Source organism: Copadichromis virginalis, linkage group LG9 (genome assembly GCF_057382275.1).
Source record: "Copadichromis virginalis isolate Kocher_CV1m ecotype Utaka linkage group LG9, C_Virginalis_male_GT1.1, whole genome shotgun sequence".
NCBI lineage: Eukaryota > Metazoa > Chordata > Actinopteri > Cichliformes > Cichlidae > Copadichromis > Copadichromis virginalis.
The window spans coordinates 34,720,988-34,743,693 of NC_140626.1; the positions used below are offsets into that span (position 1 = coordinate 34,720,988).

The window sequence follows — 22,706 nt, forward strand, 5'->3', positions numbered from 1 at the left end:
GATGTTCATTAGATTATGGTGGCAGAAAGTTTTGTTGTCATATGTCTTGTGCGTTTACAATAACTCATTTATATATTCTCTAATCACAGACTGACTCATTGTGTACTCTCAGACGCTCACTGTGAGGTTGTGGCCTCAGCTCTGAAGTCTAACCCCTCTCATCTAACGGAGCTGGACATGAGTAAAAACAACCTGGAGGATTCAGGGGTGAAACTGCTCTCAGCTGGACTGGAGAGTCCAAACTGTCAGCTGAAGACTCTGAGGTCAGTTCACTGACTTCAGCTGTTTTTTGTTTGTTTGTATATTTCAGATAATATGAAACAATATTTATTTTTAAAATGTTCATGATTTTCCGTAACACAAATCTGAAGACATTTCAGTGCATCTAAAAAATTTTATGTCTTTCTTAGTGACCAAACATATGTTTTTCCTTTTGGCTCCAAGTAGAACTTAAAGATATGAAAAGAGATTAACTAACCACTGACACAAGTTGAAATGTTTGACGGGACAGTTTTTAAGCCTCCAAAGGTTTATGTTGTGCTCCATCAGTTAGTGAAGATGAAGTCAGGATGTGAATGAGGCTTTTGACAATCTAATGATAGCAGATAAAGGCAGGCTGCTTAGACTGCACATCTGTATAAATATATATTTAGAGACATAGCTCAAATAGAATGTAAAAAAGATGAATGCAAAAGCTAATAAAGGTACAGTTAGGAGCTCTTTCTCAGATGACTGTGTTTGAGTTGTGAAATTGTGCATATATTGCATGAAGAAATATTTGATGAGTAAGAAATATGAAAGTTTAAACAGCACCGCAAACATATACAGTGGGGCAAAAAAGTATTTAGTCAGCCACCGATTGTGCAAGTTCCCCCACTTAAAATGATGACAGAGGTCAGTAATTTGCACCAGAGGTACACTTCAACTGTGAGAGACAGAATGTGAAAAAAAAATCCATGAATTCACATGGTAGGATTTGTAAAGAATTTATTCGTAAATCAGGGTGGAAAATAAGTATTTGGTCACCTCAAACATGGAAAATCTCTGGCTCTCACAGACCTGTAACATCTTCTGTAAGAAGCTTTTCTGTCCCCCACTCGTTACCTGCATGAATGGCACCTGTTTGAACTCATCATCTGTATAAAAGACACCTGTCCACAGCCTCAAACAGTCAGACTCCAAACTCCGCCATGGCCAAGACCAAAGAGCTCTCGAAGGACACCAGGAAAAGCATTGTAGACCTGCACCAGACTGGGAAGAGTGAATCTACAATAGGCAAGCAGCTTGGTGTGAAAAAATCAACTGTGGGAGCAATCATCAGAAAATGGAAGACATACAAGACCACTGATAATCTCCCTCGATCTGGGGCTCCACGCAAGATCTCATCCCGTGGGGTCAAAATGATCATGAGAACGGTGAGCAAAGATCCCAGAACCACACGGGGGGACCTGGTGAATGACCTGCACAGAGCTGGGACCAAAGTAACAAAGGTCACCATCAGTAACACACTACAACGGCAGGGAATCAAATCCCGCAGTGCCAGACGTGTTCCGCTGCTGAAGCCAGTGCATGTCCAGGCCCGTCTGAAGTTTGCCAGAGAGCACATGGATGATACAGCAGAGGATTGGGAGAATGTCATGTGGTCAGATGAAACCAAAGTAGAACTTTTTGGTATAAACTCAACTCGTCGTGTTTGGAGGACGAAGAATACTGAGTTGCATCCCAAGAACACCATACCTACTGTGAAGCATGGGGGTGGAAACATCATGCTATGGGGCTGTTTTTCTGCCAAGGGGACAGGACGACTGATCCGTGTTAAGGACAGAATGAATGGGGCCATGTATCGTGAGATTTTGAGCCAAAACCTCCTTCCATCAGTGAGAACTTTGAAGATGAAACGAGGCTGGGTCTTCCAACATGACAATGATCCAAAACACACCGCCCGGGCAACAAAGGAGTGGCTCCGTAAGAAGCATTTGAAAGTCCTGGAGTGGCCTAGCCAGTCTCCAGACCTCAACCCCATAGAAAATCTGTGGCGGGAGTTGAAAGTCCGTGTTGCTCGGCGACAGCCCCAAAACATCACTGCTCTCGAGAAGATCTGCATGGAGGAATGGGCCAAAATACCAGCTACTGTGTGTGCAAACCTGGTAAAGACCTATAGTAAACGTTTGACCTCTGTTATTGCCAACAAAGGTTATGTTACAAAGTATTGAGTTGTATTTTTGTTATTGACCAAATACTTATTTTCCACCCTGATTTACGAATAAATTCTTTACAAATCCTACCATGTGGATTCATGGATTTTTTTTTCACATTCTGTCTCTCACAGTTGAAGTGTACCTCTGGTGCAAATTACTGACCTCTGTCATCATTTTAAGTGGGGGAACTTGCACAATCGGTGGCTGACTAAATACTTTTTTGCCCCACTGTATATATGTTGTGTTACTGCTGCTCATTTAAAACTGACAAGATGTACAAGTCATTTACAAAGCCAGCAGGCTCTGACTACAAAGATTTGAGAAAGTCAAGTATTAAATCAAATATGACTGAAAGTACTCATTGAGATGTTCAAATGTATTGTAAATGTATTGTATCTATAACTAGTGAGTCCTGGCAGTCTGACCTACCTGCTGTTTGTGTCTAAGAAGGAGACAAGTGGAATGGTGATTGGTAATAGCAGAATGATTTACGATGCGTGCATTGTTTGTTGGAAATAATAAGAACATTTGATAAGAACATATAAGAATGAATCACAAATTATTTTGTCTATATGTTTTGTTCTTTATTCAGATTGAAGGACTGCTGGTTGTCAGTTAACAGCTGTGAGTCTCTGCTGTCTGCTCTGGATTCCAGTCCTTCCCATCTGAGAGAACTTGACCTGAGTAAAAACCATCTGCATGATTTACATGTGAAACAACTGTGTGGTTTTCTGGAGAGTCCACACTGTAGACTGGAGACTCTGAGGTTAATCACCATGTTTAACTTTTTGTGCTAGGATGAATATAATGTGAAAGCTGTGGTCACACTAAATTCAAAATCCACCCTGGGGATCTTCATGTTAAAGTCCATTCTCTTCTTTAGTTGTTTAGTTCATTCACTGAAGCAAAAACCTAAAATAATTGTTCTCAACTTATGACCCAACTTAGCCTGCTATGGCTCCTGAACTTTATTAATTCAGAGAGGGCTCCCTGATTAACTGTATACTGTTCTTTCAGTTCTACGTGCATAACAGGTTTGACATTAACCACTGAATTATTCATTGTATAGTTCATATAATTATGATTGACAGAAAACTATTTTGAATAGTTAAAGATTTTGATTATTTTCAGCAAAGAAAACACGAAAAATGCCATTGGCTTAAGCTTCAGTTTGAAAATATGTTATGTTGGTATCTTAATTGAACAGTAAACTCCATATCTTTGGCTTTGGAGAGATGGCCATGCAAAACAGCACATTTAAGGCAAGAGGACAGACAAAAAACACCTGTACTGTTAATTCAGCTATCAAGGTTAAGTCACAGAGTATTTCTCCTAGCTTATTTCTTCCACTGAGGAAGCTATCAGTCTGAGCACTGCAACATGCTTTAAACAGAGAGGTTGGAGCTTATATAACATAAGACACTGACATAATTTTTTTAATTCGGTTTGGATTTATTTAGCATCATGAGATATGTAAAACAACAAAACAGAATCCTCTTTATCATCTACAATACAAAGCTGTTCTGACATGAAATAGTAAATATATTATAAATATACAATAAATATAAAACAGCGGGGAAGAGGAACAGTGATGAAGGGCAAAAAACAAAAACCAACAAAAGCAGACAAAAAATACATATATCAATCACCTGGATCACCTGTTGAGAAAGAAAAAAGAGAAAACAACCAAAAAAGACAGAACAATACAATAAAGAACGTCATTGCAATGATCTATGTGAATATAACAGTAAATACTAAATGTTAAACATTGTTGTGCAACACGTAAGATCGACAGAACACAGTGTGCTTTGAGGTAGCAGCCAAAAAGGGTGTAGTTTGTGTCTGTGAGCAACCGTGTGTAACCTGTGAGCATGAGCGCCCTTGTATTTAAAAGGTTCCTTCATGTAACGATCTCTTAGAGGGTGTGTGTGTGTGGGGGGGGGCATAGCCCCGTCCTCCAGGGCATGAAGCAGGTATGGAGGAGATCCAGGCTCCAGACATCCAGAGGCCCTCAGAGCACAAGAGAACAAGGAAGACCAATGGACGGGCAACCTTGCCACTCTCCCGGAAAGAGCTGAGGAGAGCCCCAGATGAGGGGTTACTCAGCATCCCCGGAGCAGAAGCCAGGGGGGGTTGCAGTGACGCGCCCGTGAGCTTCGCCGGCAGCCAGCTGTGCCTGAGTGACCAAGCTCCAGGCAGAGAGGCTGAGGGCACCCCACCTCCGAAGGGGCCCGAGCGAGCCCCAGGTTCCAGGCCCTGATAAGCAGCCACCAGGAGTGAGCTGGTGCGTACCCGGACACCCATCCCTGGACACAAAGAACCACCAATGCACTCATGTCTGAGACCCTGTACACACAATCACACTCCCCAAGCGTACTCTATACCCCAGGTCTAGGTACCCTTGCCCCTGGAGGGGGAAACTGCACCCAGACCCAGGTAGTGTTACCCTCTTCCCTGGGGTGGAGAAAAGCAGACCGCCCCGACTCCGCAGCAGCAGGGAGGCCCCACATTTCAGACCCCAATTGGACGTCCAACTCCTCCTCCCAGCCCCCCCGCCCCAACAGGCAACAGAGAATGTGGGTGTGTGAAGACTCCAAAGGAAGCTAACAAACTCTTAAATTATTATTAGACTCATTATTAGACTCAGTTGTCTTCTCTCAAACTGTAACATATCACAGAAACTGAAGAATTAACATTATTTAATTTAAGAACCCCTCCTTTGTCTGTATAACAGCTTAGTCCAGCTGTTATACAGCTGCACTGTCATTCTTCCATGCTCAGCCCACTTTCCTGTCTGCTTTTCACACCTCCCTATCAGTAAAGGCAGAAATGCAGAAAAATCTCACAGTTTTTTTTCCTGTATAATGTTATTAAAATTAAAAACATGTCTGAGAGTTTGAGTGCTTCTGACAGAATCGTCTTGGTTTTATTTATTTATTTATTTATTTTACTAAACCTCTTCTTACACAGAAAAATGTTCTGCATAATGAATTGTTTGTTTTTATTCAGACTGGGAGGCTGCCGTTTGTCAGAGAGCAACTGTACCTCTCTAGTGTCAGCGCTGAAATCCAACCCCTCACATCTAAGAGAACTAGACCTGAGCTCTAATGACAACATGCAGGATTCAGGAGTAAAGCAGCTGTGTGGTTTTCTGGAGAATCCACACTGTCGACTGGAGACTCTGAGGTTGGACATCATGTTTTAGTTGTGCTGAGATGAATATGATGCGAAAATTTGCACTAAATTGGAGATGCAATTTAGAATGATCAATTCATAATTATGTCTGAACATATTACAAAACACTGAATAAGTTCAAACAACGGTTTTGGTTACATTGTTTTTTGTTTCCAATTGTATTCAGATTGGAACGCTGCAGTTTGTCAGAGATCAGCTGTGCTGCTCTTGTCTCAACTCCTATATCCACACCCTCCCATCTGAAACATCTGGACCTGAGTGAAAACAGGAACTTGCAGGATTCAGGTGTGGAGCTGCTGTGTGGTTTTCTGGAGAGTCCACACAGTATACTGGAGACTCTGAGGTCAGACACAGTGTTTTAGTTTTGTGCCAAGATGAATATGATGTGAAAATTGTGCTGACACTAAACTAAAATGATAGGGCTGATATTATACTGATCCATACTGAGCATCTGGAGCATATGGTGTATGGACGATCTGATATCCTCGTGTTGGCGTTGTTCCGTCGTCATCAATACAACAATAATGTTGTTCCAGGTTCAACATTACAAGTGACCAATCACCTTCTCCTGACATCATCTGCGACCTCGAAAAAAACAAACACCTTCAAAAAATCTACTTCACTTGCGAGAAGAGAAACCGCCTCTGTAAGGACAATATGTATAATGCTTACCGTTTATTAAAGAAAAGTATCCTGAAATTCAAAGAAATCAAGTTCCTGTATCGGCGGACAGAAGCGGTTGTGAATTAGATTTTTTTAAGGTGGTATTTTTCAAAGGCACAAAAGGGGGACGTCACAACAATGTGATTGGTCACTTGCAATGTTGAACCTGGAACAACATTTATTATGATGATGTGGGAACAACACCGACACGAGGATATCAGATCATCCTATGGGGACATAGTTGTTAGGTTTTGTATTGTTGATTGTCATTTATGCTTAGAAATATCTGCTCATATATGCTTAGAGTTTTATAATTAGTTGTAGATTGGTAGAGGTTTGATCCTTGATAGTCTGCAAACTTTGTGCGCATTAGAGAGCACTCTGGGAGCATGGGAGAGGTCGTACCTTCTCTTATTGTTTTATGGTAGGATAAACGTGGCTATATCTGTTTTAGGCTAAGTGCCTTTTGTTTAGATGAACCGCTGGACTTCCAGACCAGCAGGTTTAGGGAAGTCATTTATGGGGTCACACTCTGACCCCACCCACACACACACACACACACACACACACTTACACAATGCACAGACAAGGTACTCTTTGTATGTAGACGTCATATGTTAATGAAGCTATGTATATTCATGTAACCTCAATAAAAGAGCAGTGTTACGGGGGAGCGGACGAGAGCAACTGGGGTCAAGCAAAGGAACGGCGTTTGTCCGGTTCTCTCCCGTGCATGAGAAACATGAAGAACTTTGCCTACTTCGTGTCTTGCTTGCTGTGTAATTATATTGTCTTCAACGTTCCAGCGAATAGGTTCAAGCTACAAACCTATCAATAGTCTTCTATTATTTATTGCAGCAGAACAATGTTGAGATTTGAAAAGTTAAAACAATGATACTCTTGATAACTTGTGGCTCACAGTGTGTATCCAGCCTGCCAAAGGGTTCTAACTTGCCTGCTGACCGTTCCCATCTCAGAGAGAGTTGACATTGATTGATTGTGCATTGTTTTTACTCACAGTTAGCATAAGACATTGCAGCATAACTCTTCATAAAATGTACTTTGTGACAAAGCCAGACTTCAGGAACATGAGGGTAAATAAGTAGGATGGTAACCTTCCATAAAAATCTTCTATGGATAATACTTGGTAAATATCCAGAAAACTTCACTTAACATTTAAATCTATCGGACATTTAAATAAAACCAAAAATCATGTTTAACAAGAAAACATTCCGTATTACAACAGCTGTTTGGGGTTTCTGCTCTCTAATCTTCTGCATCAAGGTTATCAAAGACTGAACGATTTCAAGAACTTTAACTAATAATATATATTTTTCTTTTTTCAGATTAAAGAACTGCAGGTTGTCAAAGATCAGCTGTTCTTATCTGGTCTCAGCTCTTGCTAAGTCCAACTCCTCCCATCTGAGAGAGCTTGATGTGAGCCACAACAACACACTATTGGATTCAGGAGTGAAGCAGCTGTGTGGTTTTCTAGGGAGTCCACACTGTAGACTGGAAACTCTGAGGTCAGTCACCATGTTTTAGCTGTGCTGAGACAAATATGTGAAAGCTGTGCTGACATTAAACTGCAGACATGTGGCTGACGTTATACTGAATCACAGTAAGAATCACAGCATGTGTAATAATTGCACATTTTCATTACCTTTATGCTTCTAAAAGGCATGCTGGGTAGCTACAGCTGTGAGAGGCGCAATTGCCACAGAACTCTCAAGAAAGGAAACATGGAAAGGAGGGTCAAGAAAAGAGGCCGGAACTAAGCTCGACTGCAACAGAGGAACCGTCCTCTAGACATTTTTTGTTTTTAAACCTCATATTCTCAGATAGGATTGTATTGGAATATTCCTGAGAATTACAAAAGAAACTGAAAGTCTGGTACAAAATAGAAAACTTCCAAAAATTCCTGAACTGAAGTCAGGGCTTTAAAAAAAATGCCTAATTTTACTTAGTTTAAAATTAGTTTTACTAATTTATTACTGATAGTTATTTATTTTACTCGATAAAAAATGCAACGCTCCCATACCCACCCGTCTGACAACGAGCCAGCTATAACAACAGCTGGCTATAAGCTAATGCTGTGCCAGACAATGCTCAACTTCAGTGTTCTAAAAACACATACCCACCAATAAACAGTTTGATTGCATTCTCACATCATATGAGTGTTTATTTGCTAATTCTCTTGTCCAAAATGTTTCATTCTGTAAATTCTCTTCCAAATTCAACCAGAAGGTTGGAAACTTGGAGATTTATGATACAACCAGTTTCTAAAGATGTAACAAGTGGTGGAGCTGCAGACTTTTTTGGTTTGACTGTTTCAACCTGCATCCTTTTGGTTTGAGTTGTTTGAAGTTTCTGTTTTCTGAATTTTTACATTTTGTAACGTCTTCAGCCCCGAAAAGATCCCAAAGCTTTGTCTGATAAACGTACCTATTTTATTCTTTATCCAGACTGGGGAACTGTGGTTTGTCAGAAATCAGCTGTGATTATCTGGCCTCAACTCTAAAGTCCAGACCCTCTCATCTAAGAGAACTTGACCTAAGTGGCAATAAAAATCTGCAGGATTCTGGAGTAGAGCAGCTGTGTGGTTTTCTGGAGAGCCCACACTGTCGACTGGAGACTTTGAGGTCAGACACAGTTGTGATGCAACATAATATCCAATATTATAAGGGTAAAGCCAAGGATCTTCAGTCACTGTAGCATGTTGATGCTTTAAATCAGATTCAGACAATGCTGTTGACATTGATGTACTTTCTGTACCTTTCTAGCTACAGTTTTAGATAACATCTGTCTCTGTTTGGAGTTCAAAGATGATGAGGACAAGGGGGTGTCCAAATTCATGGGCTGCATCCTCTTGAGGCCGCATTTGTAGGCCGATTACGTCACAGCGACGCGACGAAGGCTGTCCAAATTCTTGGCTCCGACAAATGCAGCCAACAAATGCATCCTCCTTTCCCCCGAATTTAAAGGATGGGTCGGGTGTGTCCTTCGTGGCCCACCATATCCCAGAATTCATAGCGTGGCCCAGCCAAACTCCAGTTTCCAACAATGGCGGCTGCTACTAAGTTTTAAAATTACTCTTATTAATCTTTTTTTTTTTTTTCTTTTTTTTTCTGCCTGTCCCGTTTGGCTCTTTTGCATCAGAATTGTTGTCTAAAGGCAAAGAAAGATGCCCAACGGATTTACTTTACCAAACTGACCATCCCAGCCTTGCCATAATGGTCCATTTGATTCACCTTTTATTGTTTATTTTATTTTCACTTGCTGAATACGGGACAGACTTGACTGGGGGAAAGAAGGGGAGAAAGAAAGAGGGAAAGAGAAACAGCTGAGAAGAGGGACGGGGGAGAAGGGCAAAAGACAAAAACCAACAGAATGGGCAGAAAAAAAAAAAAAGGAAAAAAAAATGCATATATCAATCACCTGGATCACCTGCTGAGAAAGAAAAAAAGAAAGCAAGCAGAAGAGAACAAGAGTAATAGAATAAACAACATCACAATGATATATGGGAATATGACAGTAAAGTCAGGACACTGGAGTTTACTCCAGTGTCCTGTAATATTTTAGATTGCAAGGAGCAGACGGCCGAGTTTATTAAACTCCACCGAGACAGCGGTGACGCAAATCTGAAGGCTGGACTGTCCCATTGCACTGCAGTTTACTTTCAGCCTACCCAACCTTCTGAGGACCCAGCCTTCGCGGTCTACGTGGGCCGGGTCCTCAGGAGGACGCAGCCTATGAATTTGGACACCCCTTAACCTTAGTTACTCTAGGCCAGAATAATAGTCTACAGTGGTCTATTAATGCAAACACAAAAGAATAATAAACTGAGACGTAGGATGAACAAAAGATACCAGAAATGAACCAAAAATGTTTTTGTTCAAGAGGTGTGTCATAACTACTGGACAGACTCACGCGCAGACAGAGTTCTTTGCAAACAAAAGAAGACAATTTATTTACAACAGGGAACACACCCTTTAGCGCTATACTTTGAGTCGGCTCCAGGGAGAGGGGGCAATCCACACACACGCTTCCTCTTCAGCACAGTCACCGCCAGAGCACCTCCACACACACTTACTCACTCCTTTTCAGCCGCACTAGCTCCAAAACTCCACTCATGCAGGGTCCGTAATCTGGTCCAGAAGGGGGATATCTACACACAGAATACAACAGTTAGTTCCACAGGCAAACATACACAAGGCGCTCTTTTGATCAAGCCAAGAGCACGAACTCAGGAGATTCCACATTCCAGCGGCGAGCTACTCTGTGCCACTGCCTTAAATAGCAGCTGGGGAACTCAGCCAGATCAGCAGCAGGTGGTGACAATCACACGGGTGTGTGGGCCAAGAGCGAGAGCCCGTAACGAGCTCCGCCCAGGCAGGAGGAAAAACAACAACAACACCTGTAGCCAGCATGAGCCAGCCAGAGAAACAAGGGGACCGTGACAAGATGTCTGTTCAAGAGATGTCTGTTGTTTCTAGACTCCTGAAATGTGTATGAGCTACAATAAAGCTATGAAATGACACATTGTGCAACAACAATAATAATACTAACATCAAGTTAGTACAACTTATGAAAAAGAAATATTAATGGACAAAAACACTGACTTCATCTACAATAAATTCTTTCAAAAACAATGGTTAAGGATTTGAAATTAATGACTTATTAGTTTTATCTGACAGATATTCATTTGCAGTTGTTTTCATTTAATAACCATTTTTCTGTTCTCCCTCTGAATGATGAAAAACTGAACGATTTCAAGCAGAAACTTTTGAGCTTACAAATGTGTTTTGTTTTATTCAGACTGGAGGACTGCAGCTTGTCTGAACACAGCTGCAGATTTCTGGTGTCAGCTCTGAAGTCCAACCCCTCCTTTCTTAGAGAGCTGGACCTGAGCTCCAACTACAAACTGCAGGATTTAGGAGTGGAGCGTTTGTGTGGTTTTCTGGAGAGTCCACAGTGCAGACTGGAAACTCTGAGGTCAGTCACCATGTTTTCAAGTTTTGTTTTCCACTGACCTGCAGACATAAGACTGATATACTGACCCACACTGTGGTTCTTCATAATGGAGTCTTAATTGTTAAAGTTGGAGATAAAAAGGTTGGCTCTAAAAGGATAAAAACATGTCAATCTGTGGCCACAGGCATGTTTAATAAAAGTAAACAATAAACAATAACTATATGATTTCAAGAATAAGTTTGTACAATAACCTTAAATCTTTTGCTTTTTACTCAGACTGGAGTACTGTGGTCTGTCAGAGATCAGCTGTGAGTATCTGGCTTCAGCACTAAAGTCCAGCCCGTCCTATCTGAGCGAGCTGCGCCTGAGAGGAAACAACCTGCAGGAATCGGATCTGAAGCAGCTGTCTGAGCTTGTGGAGAATCCACAGTGGAGACTGGAGACTCTGGGGTCAGTAGAGGGTCGCAGTTTTTTTTAGTTAAATAACACTAAGCTGAAAGTAGATGTAAAAAATGTTTGACTAAAATAAAAATAAAAAGTTGACTTTAGAAAAAAACTCATTGAGATGATATTGTTTAATACATTACCTGAAATTAAGAAAAACAAGCACAGAAAATGAGTTTAGTTTTTCTCATAGTTGGCTGTGTGGCAGGCAAGCAGAAGTGGTGGACCCAAAATTGCAGGACTCTTAGAGATGGGAATAAACTGAAAACGCAGCTTTATTGCTGGAGGAATGATTCACGAAATAAAACTTACAAAAACAAAACTCTAAACCGAGGTGCTGGAGGACAGGACATTACAAACACACAGCAAGTTGAGGGTACGACACTGACACAGAGAAACACAGGGCTTAAATACACAGATGGCAGTAATCAAGGGATGAGAGACAGGAGGGGAACACACTTGGGAGAAATCACAGCTGACAAGACAGGGGAAACGTAAACTGGCACACTCACATACGACACAGACCTTCACAATAAAACAGGAAACTCAGACACATGGAACCAGAAAAGACATTGAACTAAACAGACAGATTCACAAACAGACGTGGTGACACCATAGACAGACAGATACAGACGCAGACTCAGAGGCAGACCGAATAGAACACGTAGAACTCAAACAATAATAATAATAATCATGATAATAAATTGGAAAATGTTAATAATAAACTTAAAGCGCTGGGTCACCGACCCAGGACCATGACAGTTTTAGTCTTTTGTCAGTCTGGTCAGATCTGACAAATCAAGCTTCAAGTCCATATTTTTAAGTTCAGCTGAACCAATTTAAAAAATGTGTTTAATAAATATTCACTATTTTTTGTTGTTGCTGTGTTTAGATAAAGATCCTATAAAATTGTAGAGCAACCCAACAAACCAAAGATCTCCTTTGTGCAGAACTTTCTGACTGAAGAGAAAAAAATAAATTTTTAAATGTAATTTTTAAAAAATTAATAAAGCTGAGCTGAAGCTTCAAGCAAAGATGGATTATTCTACTCAAATTCTTCTGTTTGTATCTGCAGGGTTGACAGGATGATTGAACCTTCCAATGAAAACGCCTGTGAGTACTGACATGATGTCTCCTATTCACCAATATTTTATTAACAGCATCAAATATGTATATGACTGTGTGCTTATTTTAACATAGAAATCCTATAAATAATGTTGTATGGAGGTGTGGAAAATATTTGAAAAATGTATTTCAAACATGCTAAAATGCCACAAGGTCTAAATAAAAAGGCCATAAAACATTTTAACATCTTAAACATCTTAAAATTCAAAATTGCAATTTGATGATGAACAGGTTTATTTCACGTTTTAGAAATCATAATAGTTAGAAGGTTACTACTTGGAACTCCTGAACTCCTCCTAGATATCTTTTCTTAGCCCGGCTGCACTCAAACGCTGGACGTGGAGAAGCTCATAGCTGATGTCAGACACTAACCCAGCAGCTTCACTGCATCAGAACCTTTTGACACTTCCACTCTCATATTTCGAGTTCAGCGCATAAACTTTGAAACAGCCTTCCTGCATCATCCCGTGAGGTCGACTGAGTATTCAGGCTGTTTCTTGCACACCCCATCATTGGATCACAGCAAATGTTTCTATGCAAATATTTATTGAGAATGCACGATTGCATCTTTGTTGGGATATGCACAGCTCTTTAATGTGTTTTCAACCAACCTGTGAATCCCCTTTGTGACTGTGCGCTTCGAAGAGTGCTCTCCTTATAGAGTTATTGTTATCTTTTAAAAATAGATGAGTGAGACGCACGTTCAGCTACAGAGGGCAGTACAACTGCCTGCTCTAATTAAATGGTTCAAGGTTCTTTATTTGTCACATGCATAGTTATACAAGTATAACACACAGTGAAATGTAACATGACACGCTCCTCGACATGTGCAAGAATGGAGGGGGGGGGGGGGGGGTATATATAAAAAAAAAAAAACACCCAGCACGCCCCTGCGGGCGGTTTATCCTTCAAGCTCGGGTCCTCTACCAGAGGCCTGGGAGCTTGAGGGTCCTGCGCAGTATCTTAGCTGTTCCCAGGACTGCGCTCTTCTGGACAGAGATCTCCGATGTTGTTCCCGGGATCTGCTGGAGCCACTCGCCTAGCTTGGGAGTCACCGCACCTAGTGCTCCGATTACCACGGGGACCACCGTTACCTTCACCCTCCACATCCTCTCGAGCTCTTCTCTGAGCCCTTGGTATTTCTCCAGCTTCTCGTGTTCCTTCTTCCTGATATTGCTGTCATTCGGAACCGCTACATCGATCACTACGGCCGTCTTCTTCTGTTTGTCTACCACCACTATGTCCGGTTGGTTAGCCACCACCATTTTGTCCGTCTGTATCTGGAAGTCCCACAGGATCTTAGCTCGGTCATTCTCCACCACCCTTGGGGGCATCTCCCATTTTGACCTCGGGACTTCCAGGTTATACTCGGCACAGATGTTCCTGTACACTATGCCGGCCACTTGGTTATGGCGTTCCATGTATGCCTTGCCTGCTAGCATCTTGCACCCTGCTGTTATGTGCTGGATTGTCTCTGGGGCATCTTTACACAGCCTGCACCTGGGGTCTTGCCTGGTGTGATAGACCCCAGCCTCTATGGATCTTGTACTCAGAGCTTGTTCTTGTGCTGCCATGATTAGTGCCTCTGTGCTGTCTTTCAGTCCAGCTTTGTCCAGCCACTGGTAGGATTTCTGGATATCAGCCACCTCCTCTATCTGCCGGTGGTACATACCGTGCAGGGGCCTGTCCTTCCATGATGGTTCCTCGTCTCCCTCCTCTTTCTTGGGTTTCTGCTGCCTGAGGTATTCACTGAGCACTCGGTCAGTTGGGGCCATCTTCCCAATGTATTCTTGGATGTTCCTTGTCTCATCCTGGACTGTGGTGCTGACACTCACCAGTCCCCGGCCCCCTTCCTTCCGCTTAGCGTACAGCCTCAGGGTGCTGGACTTGGGGTGAAACCCTCCATGCATGGTCAGGAGCTTTCTTGTCTTTATGTCAGTGGCTTCTATCTCCTCCTTTGGCCAGCTTATTACCCCAGCAGGGTACCTGATCACGGGCAGGGCGTATGTGTTAATGGCCCGGATCTTGTTCTTACCATTCAGCTGACTCCTCAGGACTTGCCTGACCCTCTGCAGGTACTTGGTGGTTGCAGCCTTTCTAGCGGCCTCTTCATGGTTCCCATTTGCCTGCGGGATCCCCAGGTACTTGTAACTGTCCTCTATGTCTGCAATGTTGCCTTCTGGTAGTTCAATCCCCTCAGTTCTGACTACCTTCCCTCTCTTTGTTACCATCCGACTACACTTCTCCAGTCCGAACGACATTCCAATGTCATTGCTGTATAGCCTGGTAGTGTGGATCAGTGAATCGATGTCTCGTTCACTCTTGGCATACAGCTTGATGTCATCCATGTACAGGAGGTGGCTGACAACTGCTCCGTTCCGTAGTCGGTATCCGTAGCCAGTCTTGTTAATGATCTCACTGAGGGGGTTCAGGCCTATGCAGAACAGCAGTGGGGACAGAGCATCTCCTTGGTAGATCCCGCACTTGATGGTAACTTGTGCTATGGGCTTGGAGTTGGCCTCTAGTGTTGTACGCCACATCCCCATTGAGTTCCTGATGAAGGCTCTTAGGGTCCCATTGATCTTGTACAATTCTAGGCATTCCAGTATCCAGCTGTGGGGCATTGAGTCATAGGCCTTCTTGTAATCAATCCAGGCAGTGCACAGGTTGGTCAGTCTGGTCTTGCAGTCTCGGCTGATTGTTCTGTCTACCAGTAGCTGGTGTTTTGCACCTCTGGTATTCTTGCCAATTCCTTTCTGTGTCCCGCTCATGTATTGACCCATGTGCCTGTTCATCTTAGCCGATATGATGCCTGACAGGAGCTTCCATGTAGTACTGAGGCAGGTTATTGGTCGGTAGTTGGAGGGGACCGGTCCCTTCTTGGGGTCCTTGGGGATCAGGACCGTCCGGCCTTCAGTTAGCCATTCCGGGTGTCTCTTGTTAACTAGCAGCTGGTTCATTTGTGCTGCCAGACGCTCGTGGAGTGCAGTCAGCTTCTTCAGCCAGTAGGCGTGAACCATGTCGGGCCCTGGTGCTGTCCAACTCTTCATACTGGAGACCCTTTCTTGGATATCTGCCACTGTGATGGTTACTGGACCCTGTTCAGGGAGGTCGCTGTGGTCTGCCCTCAGATCCTCTAGCCACTGAGCATTGCCGTTATGGGTTGCATCCTTCTCCCATATGCTCTTCCAGTATTGCTCCGTCTCCAGCCTTGGTGGTGCTGTTCTCTTATTGTTCCCTTGCCACTGAGAGTACACCTTTGCTGGTTCTGTGGAGAACAGCTGGTTTATTCTCCTGCCTTCTATCTCTCTGGTGTACCTCCTCAAGCGGCTGGCCAAGGCTGTGAGTCTTTGCTTGGCAGTTTCCAAGGCCTCAGGTATGGACAACTTGCTGTATTTCTTAGGCACCTTCTTTGTCGCACCTTTCTGCAACTCCGTTAGTTGGCTAACCTCCCTCCGTGCTACTTTGATCTTGCCCTCTAGCCTCCTTCTCCATGGAGGGTACTGCCCCTTGTGGCTGTTCAACTTGTAGCCAAGCATCTCACTGATCACTGCTGCCGTATTGTAGATCAGCTTGTTAGTGTCGGTAATCGTGGTTGTAGGTATTGCCCGTAGTGCTGCATTAACATCATCTAGCAGACCTTCTGAGGGTACTTCACGTAATCTTGGTAACCGGCTACGGGGGATCCAGGTTTCAAGCTTGGCCATGATCCTATTTTTCAGGTCAGTTCCTCTCGCACTCAACGATCCTTCTCCTATCGCACTTGGGGCTATGTACCCAATCTCGGGTGGGGGTGATGATATCTCCCCCCTGACCTGGCGTCCTGACTCCTCCTTGCCGTAGCATTTGTGTTGTACCTCGTCAATCTCTAGCTGTGAGAGCAGTCCCTTCTTTCGAATGTTGGAACACTGAGCTACTAGTTGTTTCGCCGTCATTGTGGATGTTGGGTATCGAAGAATCCATAGGTCCCTCATCCTATTCATGTAGCCCCTTCCGCCGGGGTTACTTGCGTAGTAGCATTCCAACAACGCCCTGTTTTCATATATATATATATATATATATATATATATATATATATATATATATATATATATATATATATATATATAAAACACCCAGCGCGCCCCTGCGGGCGGTTTATCCTTCAAGCTCGGGTCCTCTACCAGAGGCCTGGGAGCTTGAGGGTCCTGCGCAGTATCTTAGCTGTTCCCAGGACTGCGCTCTTCTGGACAGAGATCTCCGATGTTATTCCCGGGATCTGCTGGAGCCACTCGCCTAGCTTGGGAGTCACCGCACCTAGTGCTCCGATTACCACGGGGACCACCGTTACCTTCACCCTCCACATCCTCTCGAGCTCTTCTCTGAGCCCTTGGTATTTCTCCAGCTTCTCGTGTTCCTTCTTCCTGATATTGCTGTCATTCGGAACCGCTACATCGATCACTACGGCCGTCTTCTTCTGTTTGTCTACCACCACTATGTCCGGTTGGTTAGCCACCACCATTTTGTCCGTCTGTATCTGGAAGTCCCACAGGATCTTAGCTCGGTCATTCTCCACCACCCTTGGGGGCATCTCCCATTTTGACCTCGGGACTTCTAGGTTATACTCGGCACAGATGTTCCTGTACACTATGCCGGCCACTTGGTTATGGCGTTCCATGTATGCCTTGCCTGCTAGCATCTTGCACCCTGCTGTTATGTGCTGGATTGTCTCTGGGGCATCTTTACACAGCCTGCACCTGGGGTCTTGCCTGGTGTGATAGACCCCAGCCTCTATGGATCTTGTACTCAGAGCTTGTTCTTGTGCTGCCATGATTAGTGCCTCTGTGCTGTCTTTCAGTCCAGCTTTGTCCAGCCACTGGTAGGATTTCTGGATATCAGCCACCTCCTCTATCTGCCGGTGGTACATACCGTGCAGGGGCCTGTCCTTCCATGATGGTTCCTCGTCTCCCTCCTCTTTCTTGGGTTTCTGCTGCCTGAGGTATTCACTGAGCACTCGGTCAGTTGGGGCCATCTTCCCAATGTATTCTTGGATGTTCCTTGTCTCATCCTGGACTGTGGTGCTGACACTCACCAGTCCCCGGCCCCCTTCCTTCCGCTTAGCGTACAGCCTCAGGGTGCTGGACTTGGGGTGAAACCCTCCATGCATGGTAAGGAGCTTTCTTGTCTTTATGTCAGTGGCTTCTATCTCCTCCTTTGGCCAGCCTATTACCCCAGCAGGGTACCTGATCACGGGCAGGGCGTACGTGTTGATGGCCCGGATCTTGTTCTTACCATTCAGCTGACTCCTCAGGACTTGCCTGACCCTCTGCAGGTACTTGGTGGTTGCAGCCTTTCTAGCGGCCTCTTCATGGTTCCCATTTGCCTGCGGGATCCCCAGGTACTTGTAACTGTCCTCTATGTCTGCAATGTTGCCTTCTGGTAGTTCAATCCCCTCAGTTCTGACTACCTTCCCTCTCTTTGTTACCATCCGACTACACTTCTCCAGTCCGAACGACATTCCAATGTCATTGCTGTATAGCCTGGTAGTGTGGATCAGTGAATCGATGTCTCGTTCACTCTTGGCATACAGCTTGATGTCATCCATGTACAGGAGGTGGCTGACAACTGCTCCGTTCCGTAGTCGGTATCCGTAGCCAGTCTTGTTAATGATCTCACTGAGGGGGTTCAGGCCTATGCAGAACAGCAGTGGGGACAGAGCATCTCCTTGGTAGATCCCGCACTTGATGGTGACTTGTGCTATGGGCTTGGAGTTGGCCTCTAGTGTTGTACGCCACATCCCCATTGAGTTCCTGATGAAGGCTCTTAGGGTCCCATTGATCTTGTACAATTCTAGGCATTCCAGTATCCAGCTGTGGGGCATTGAGTCATAGGCCTTCTTGTAATCAATCCAGGCAGTGCACAGGTTGGTCAGTCTGGTCTTGCAGTCTCGGCTGATTGTTCTGTCTACCAGTAGCTGGTGTTTTGCGCCTCTGGTATTCTTGCCAATTCCTTTCTGTGTCCCGCTCATGTATTGACCCATGTGCCTGTTCATCTTAGCCGATATGATGCCTGACAGGAGCTTCCATGTAGTACTGAGGCAGGTTATTGGTCGGTAGTTGGAGGGGACCGGTCCCTTCTTGGGGTCCTTGGGGATCAGGACCGTCCGGCCTTCAGTTAGCCATTCCGGGTGTCTCTCGTTAACTAGCAGCTGGTTCATTTGTGCTGCCAGACGCTCGTGGAGTGCAGTTAGCTTCTTCAGCCAGTAGGCGTGAACCATGTCGGGCCCTGGTGCTGTCCAACTCTTCATACTGGAGACCCTTTCTTGGATATCTGCCACTGTGACGGTTACTGGACCCTGTTCAGGGAGGTCGCTGTGGTCTGCCCTCAGATCCTCTAGCCACTGAGCATTGCCGTTATGGGTTGCATCCTTCTCCCATATGCTCTTCCAGTATTGCTCCGTCTCCAGCCTTGGTGGTGCTGTTCTCTTATTGTTCCCTTGCCACTGAGAGTACACCTTTGCTGGTTCTGTGGAGAACAGCTGGTTTATTCTCCTGCCTTCTATCTCTCTGGTGTACCTCCTCAAGCGGCTGGCCAAGGCTGTGAGTCTTTGCTTGGCAGTTTCCAAGGCCTCAGGTATGGACAGCTTGCTGTATTTCTTAGGCACCTTATTCGTCGCACCTTTCTGCAACTCCGTTAGTTGGCTAACCTCTCTCCGTGCTACTTTGATCTTGCCCTCTAGCCTCCTTCTCCATGGAGGGTACTGCCCCTTGTGGCTGTTCAACTTGTAGCCAAGCATCTCACTGATCACTGCTGCCGTATTGTAGATCAGCTTGTTAGTGTCGGTAATCGTGGTTGTAGGTATTGCCCGTAGTGCTGCATTAACATCATCTAGCAGACCTTCTGAGGGTACTTCACGTAATCTTGGTAACCGGCTACGGGGGATCCAGGTTTCAAGCTTGGCCATGATCCTATTTTTCAGGTCAGTTCCTCTCGCACTCAACGATCCTTCTCCTATCACACTTGGGGCTATGTACCCAATCTCGGGTGGGGGTGATGATATCTCCCCCCTGACCTGGCGTCCTGACTCCTCCTTGCCGTAGCATTTGTGTTGTACCTCGTCAATCTCTAGCTGTGAGAGCAGTCCCTTCTTTCGAATGTTGGAACACTGAGCTACTAGTTGTTTCGCCGTCATTGTGGATGTTGGGTATCGAAGAATCCATAGGTCCCTCATCCTATTCATGTAGCCCCTTCCGCCGGGGTTACTTGCGTAGTAGCATTCCAACAACGCCCTGTTTTCGTCCCTTGCCCACCGATGCCTTCTTGTTCCAGTAGCCCACTTTTCGTCAGGGTGCCCTGGTTCCTCAACACCTGACGCGGACCTTGTTGATCCGGGCGACGTCCGAGCCGGCATGCCTTCATATTTATCTGTCTCGCTCATGTCTGCGGTAGGCTTGCTTAGCATAGGGGGTCTAGCCTTAGGACCCTTACTGGATACAGACGCCCCAGGCAGGAATCGAACTTGCGACCTTCTGCTCCAAAGGCGTGTAGTCTAACCACTACGCTATCCAGCTGCTATATATATATATATATATATATATCTATATATATATATATATATATATATATATATATATATATATATATATATATATATATATATATATATATATATATATATATATATATATATATATATATATATCCTATATATCCTTCAAGCAACATTGCAGACATAGAGGACAGTTACAAGTACCTGGGGATCCCGCAGGCAAATGGGAACCATGAAGAGGCCGCTAGAAAGGCTGCAACCACCAAGTACCTGCAGAGGGTCAGGCAAGTCCTGAGGAGTCAGCTGAATGGTAAGAACAAGATCCGGGCCATCAACACATACGCCCTGCCCGTGATCAGGTACCCTGCTGGGGTGATAGGCTGGCCAAAGGAGGAGATAGAAGCCACTGACATAAAGACAAGAAAGCTCCTGACCATGCATGGAGGGTTTCACCCCAAGTCCAGCACCCTGAGGCTGTACGCTAAGCGGAAGGAAGGGGGCCGGGGACTGGTGAGTGTCAGCACCACAGTCCAGGATGAGACAAGGAACATCCAAGAATACATTGGGAAGATGGCCCCAACTGACCGAGTGCTCAGTGAATACCTCGGGCAGCAGAAACCCAAGAAAGAGGAGGGAGACGAGGAGCCATCATGGAAGGACAGGCCCCTGCACGGTATGTACCACCGGCAGATAGAGGAGGTGGCTGATATCCAGAAATCCTACCAGTGGCTGGACAAAGCTGGACTGAAAGACAGCACAGAGGCACTAATCATGGCAGCACAAGAACAAGCTCTGAGCACAAGATCCATAGAGGCTGGGGTCTATCACACCAGGCAAGACCCCAGGTGCAGGCTGTGTAAAGATGCCCCAGAGACAATCCAGCACATAACAGCAGGGTGCAAGATGCTAGCAGGCAGGACATACATGGAACGCCATAACCAAGTGGCCGGCATAGTGTACAGGAACATCTGTGCCGAGTATAACCTGGAAGTCTCGAGGTCAAAATGGGAGATGCCCCCAAGGGTGGTGGAGAATGACCGAGCTAAGATCCTGTGGGACTTCCAGATACAGACGGACAAAATGGTGGTGGCTAACCAACCGGACATAGTGGTGGTAGACAAACAGAAGAAGACGGCCGTAGTGATCGATGTAGCGGTTCCGAATGACAGCAATATCAGGAAGAAGGAACACGAGAAGCTGGAGAAATACCAAGGGCTCAGAGAAGAGCTCGAGAGGATGTGGAGGGTGAAGGTAACGGTGGTCCCCGTGGTAATCGGAGCACTAGGTGCGGTGACTCCCAAGCTAGGCGAGTGGCTCCAGCAGATCCCGGGAACAACATCGGAGATCTCTGTCCAGAAGAGCGCAGTCCTGGGAACAGCTAAGATACTGCGCAGGACCCTCAAGCTCCCAGGCCTCTGGTAGAGGACCCGAGCTTGAAGGATAAACCGCCCGCAGGGGCGTGCTGGGTGTTTTTTATATATATATATATATATATATATATATATATATATATATATATATATATATATATATATAATAAATAATAATAACACCCAGCACGCCCCTGCGGGCGGTTTATCCTTCAAGCTATATATATATATATATATATATATATATATATATATATATATTATATATATATATATATTATATATATATATATATATATATATTATATATATATATATACATATAAGATAAGATAAGATAAGATAACTCTTTATTGTCATTGCACAGTCATACATAGTACAGTAGTACAATGAAATTGGAAAAACTGTCCTACGTCGGCACTACATATAACACAACACGACACGATATGACACATCACAACGTAACAAACAACACAACACAGTATATTAACTTAGTATAAAAAAGAAGAATAAGTGTATTTTTATTGCACACTGTTATTATTGCACATTAATTATTATTGCACCTTGTTATAAATATAAATATTATTGTTATCGTTTTAAACATTGTAAACTCCCCCTAAAAAGTCCAGGGAGGTATCCAGTCAGGTCAGCTATTTACATTGATCAGGGCTATTGCCCTGTTGTAAAAGCTGTCCTTGAGTCTATTTGTTCGGGACCTCAGCAGCCTGAACCTCCTGCCAGACGGCAGCAGCTTTTTTTTTTTTTTCTAAATGACATCAGAAACAGCAGTATGCGACATTACGTGATGGCAGAGCTTCAGTTCATCCTTTGTCATTTTTTTTTTTTTTTTTTTTTTAATAAATAGGACAGGGGGAATGAATGAGAGAGAGAGGGGGAGAGAAAGAAAGAAAACCAAAGGGGAGAAGAGACGGTGAGAAGGGGGGGGGAAGAGAGACAAAAAAAAAAAAAAAACTCCTGGGTCACCTGTATGGAGAAAAAAACAAACAAACAAACAAACAAAAACAAACAGAGGAGACAGCAAACAACAAAGAGCAACATAATAATAGAGAAAACAAAGCACCATCACAATAAACTAGCTAGTCATAGATATCAGTATTTACTAAGTAATAAACGATATTGTGCAGCACGCAAGATAGACAGCGCACAGTGTGCTTTGAGGCAGCAGCCAAGAAAGCTTTAGTCCGCGTC

General features: G+C 44.3%; 1 protein-coding gene across 2 annotated transcripts in view; it reads left to right on the top strand.

Annotated features, from left to right (window-relative positions):
- LOC146702390 (NACHT, LRR and PYD domains-containing protein 12-like) overlaps positions 1-22,706 on the top strand; it is a 47,424-nt gene that overhangs the window by 11,726 nt on the left and 12,992 nt on the right. For both annotated transcript variants that reach the window (XM_085469042.1, XM_085469041.1), the window contains 9 exons: positions 90-263; positions 2,791-2,964; positions 5,208-5,384; positions 5,560-5,736; positions 7,403-7,582; positions 8,522-8,698; positions 10,875-11,051; positions 11,307-11,480; positions 12,550-12,587. In XM_085469042.1, the coding sequence (XP_085325168.1) occupies positions 90-263; positions 2,791-2,964; positions 5,208-5,384; positions 5,560-5,736; positions 7,403-7,582; positions 8,522-8,698; positions 10,875-11,051; positions 11,307-11,480; positions 12,550-12,587 (1,448 nt within the window). The remainder of the gene's footprint in view (positions 1-89; positions 264-2,790; positions 2,965-5,207; positions 5,385-5,559; positions 5,737-7,402; positions 7,583-8,521; positions 8,699-10,874; positions 11,052-11,306; positions 11,481-12,549; positions 12,588-22,706) is intronic.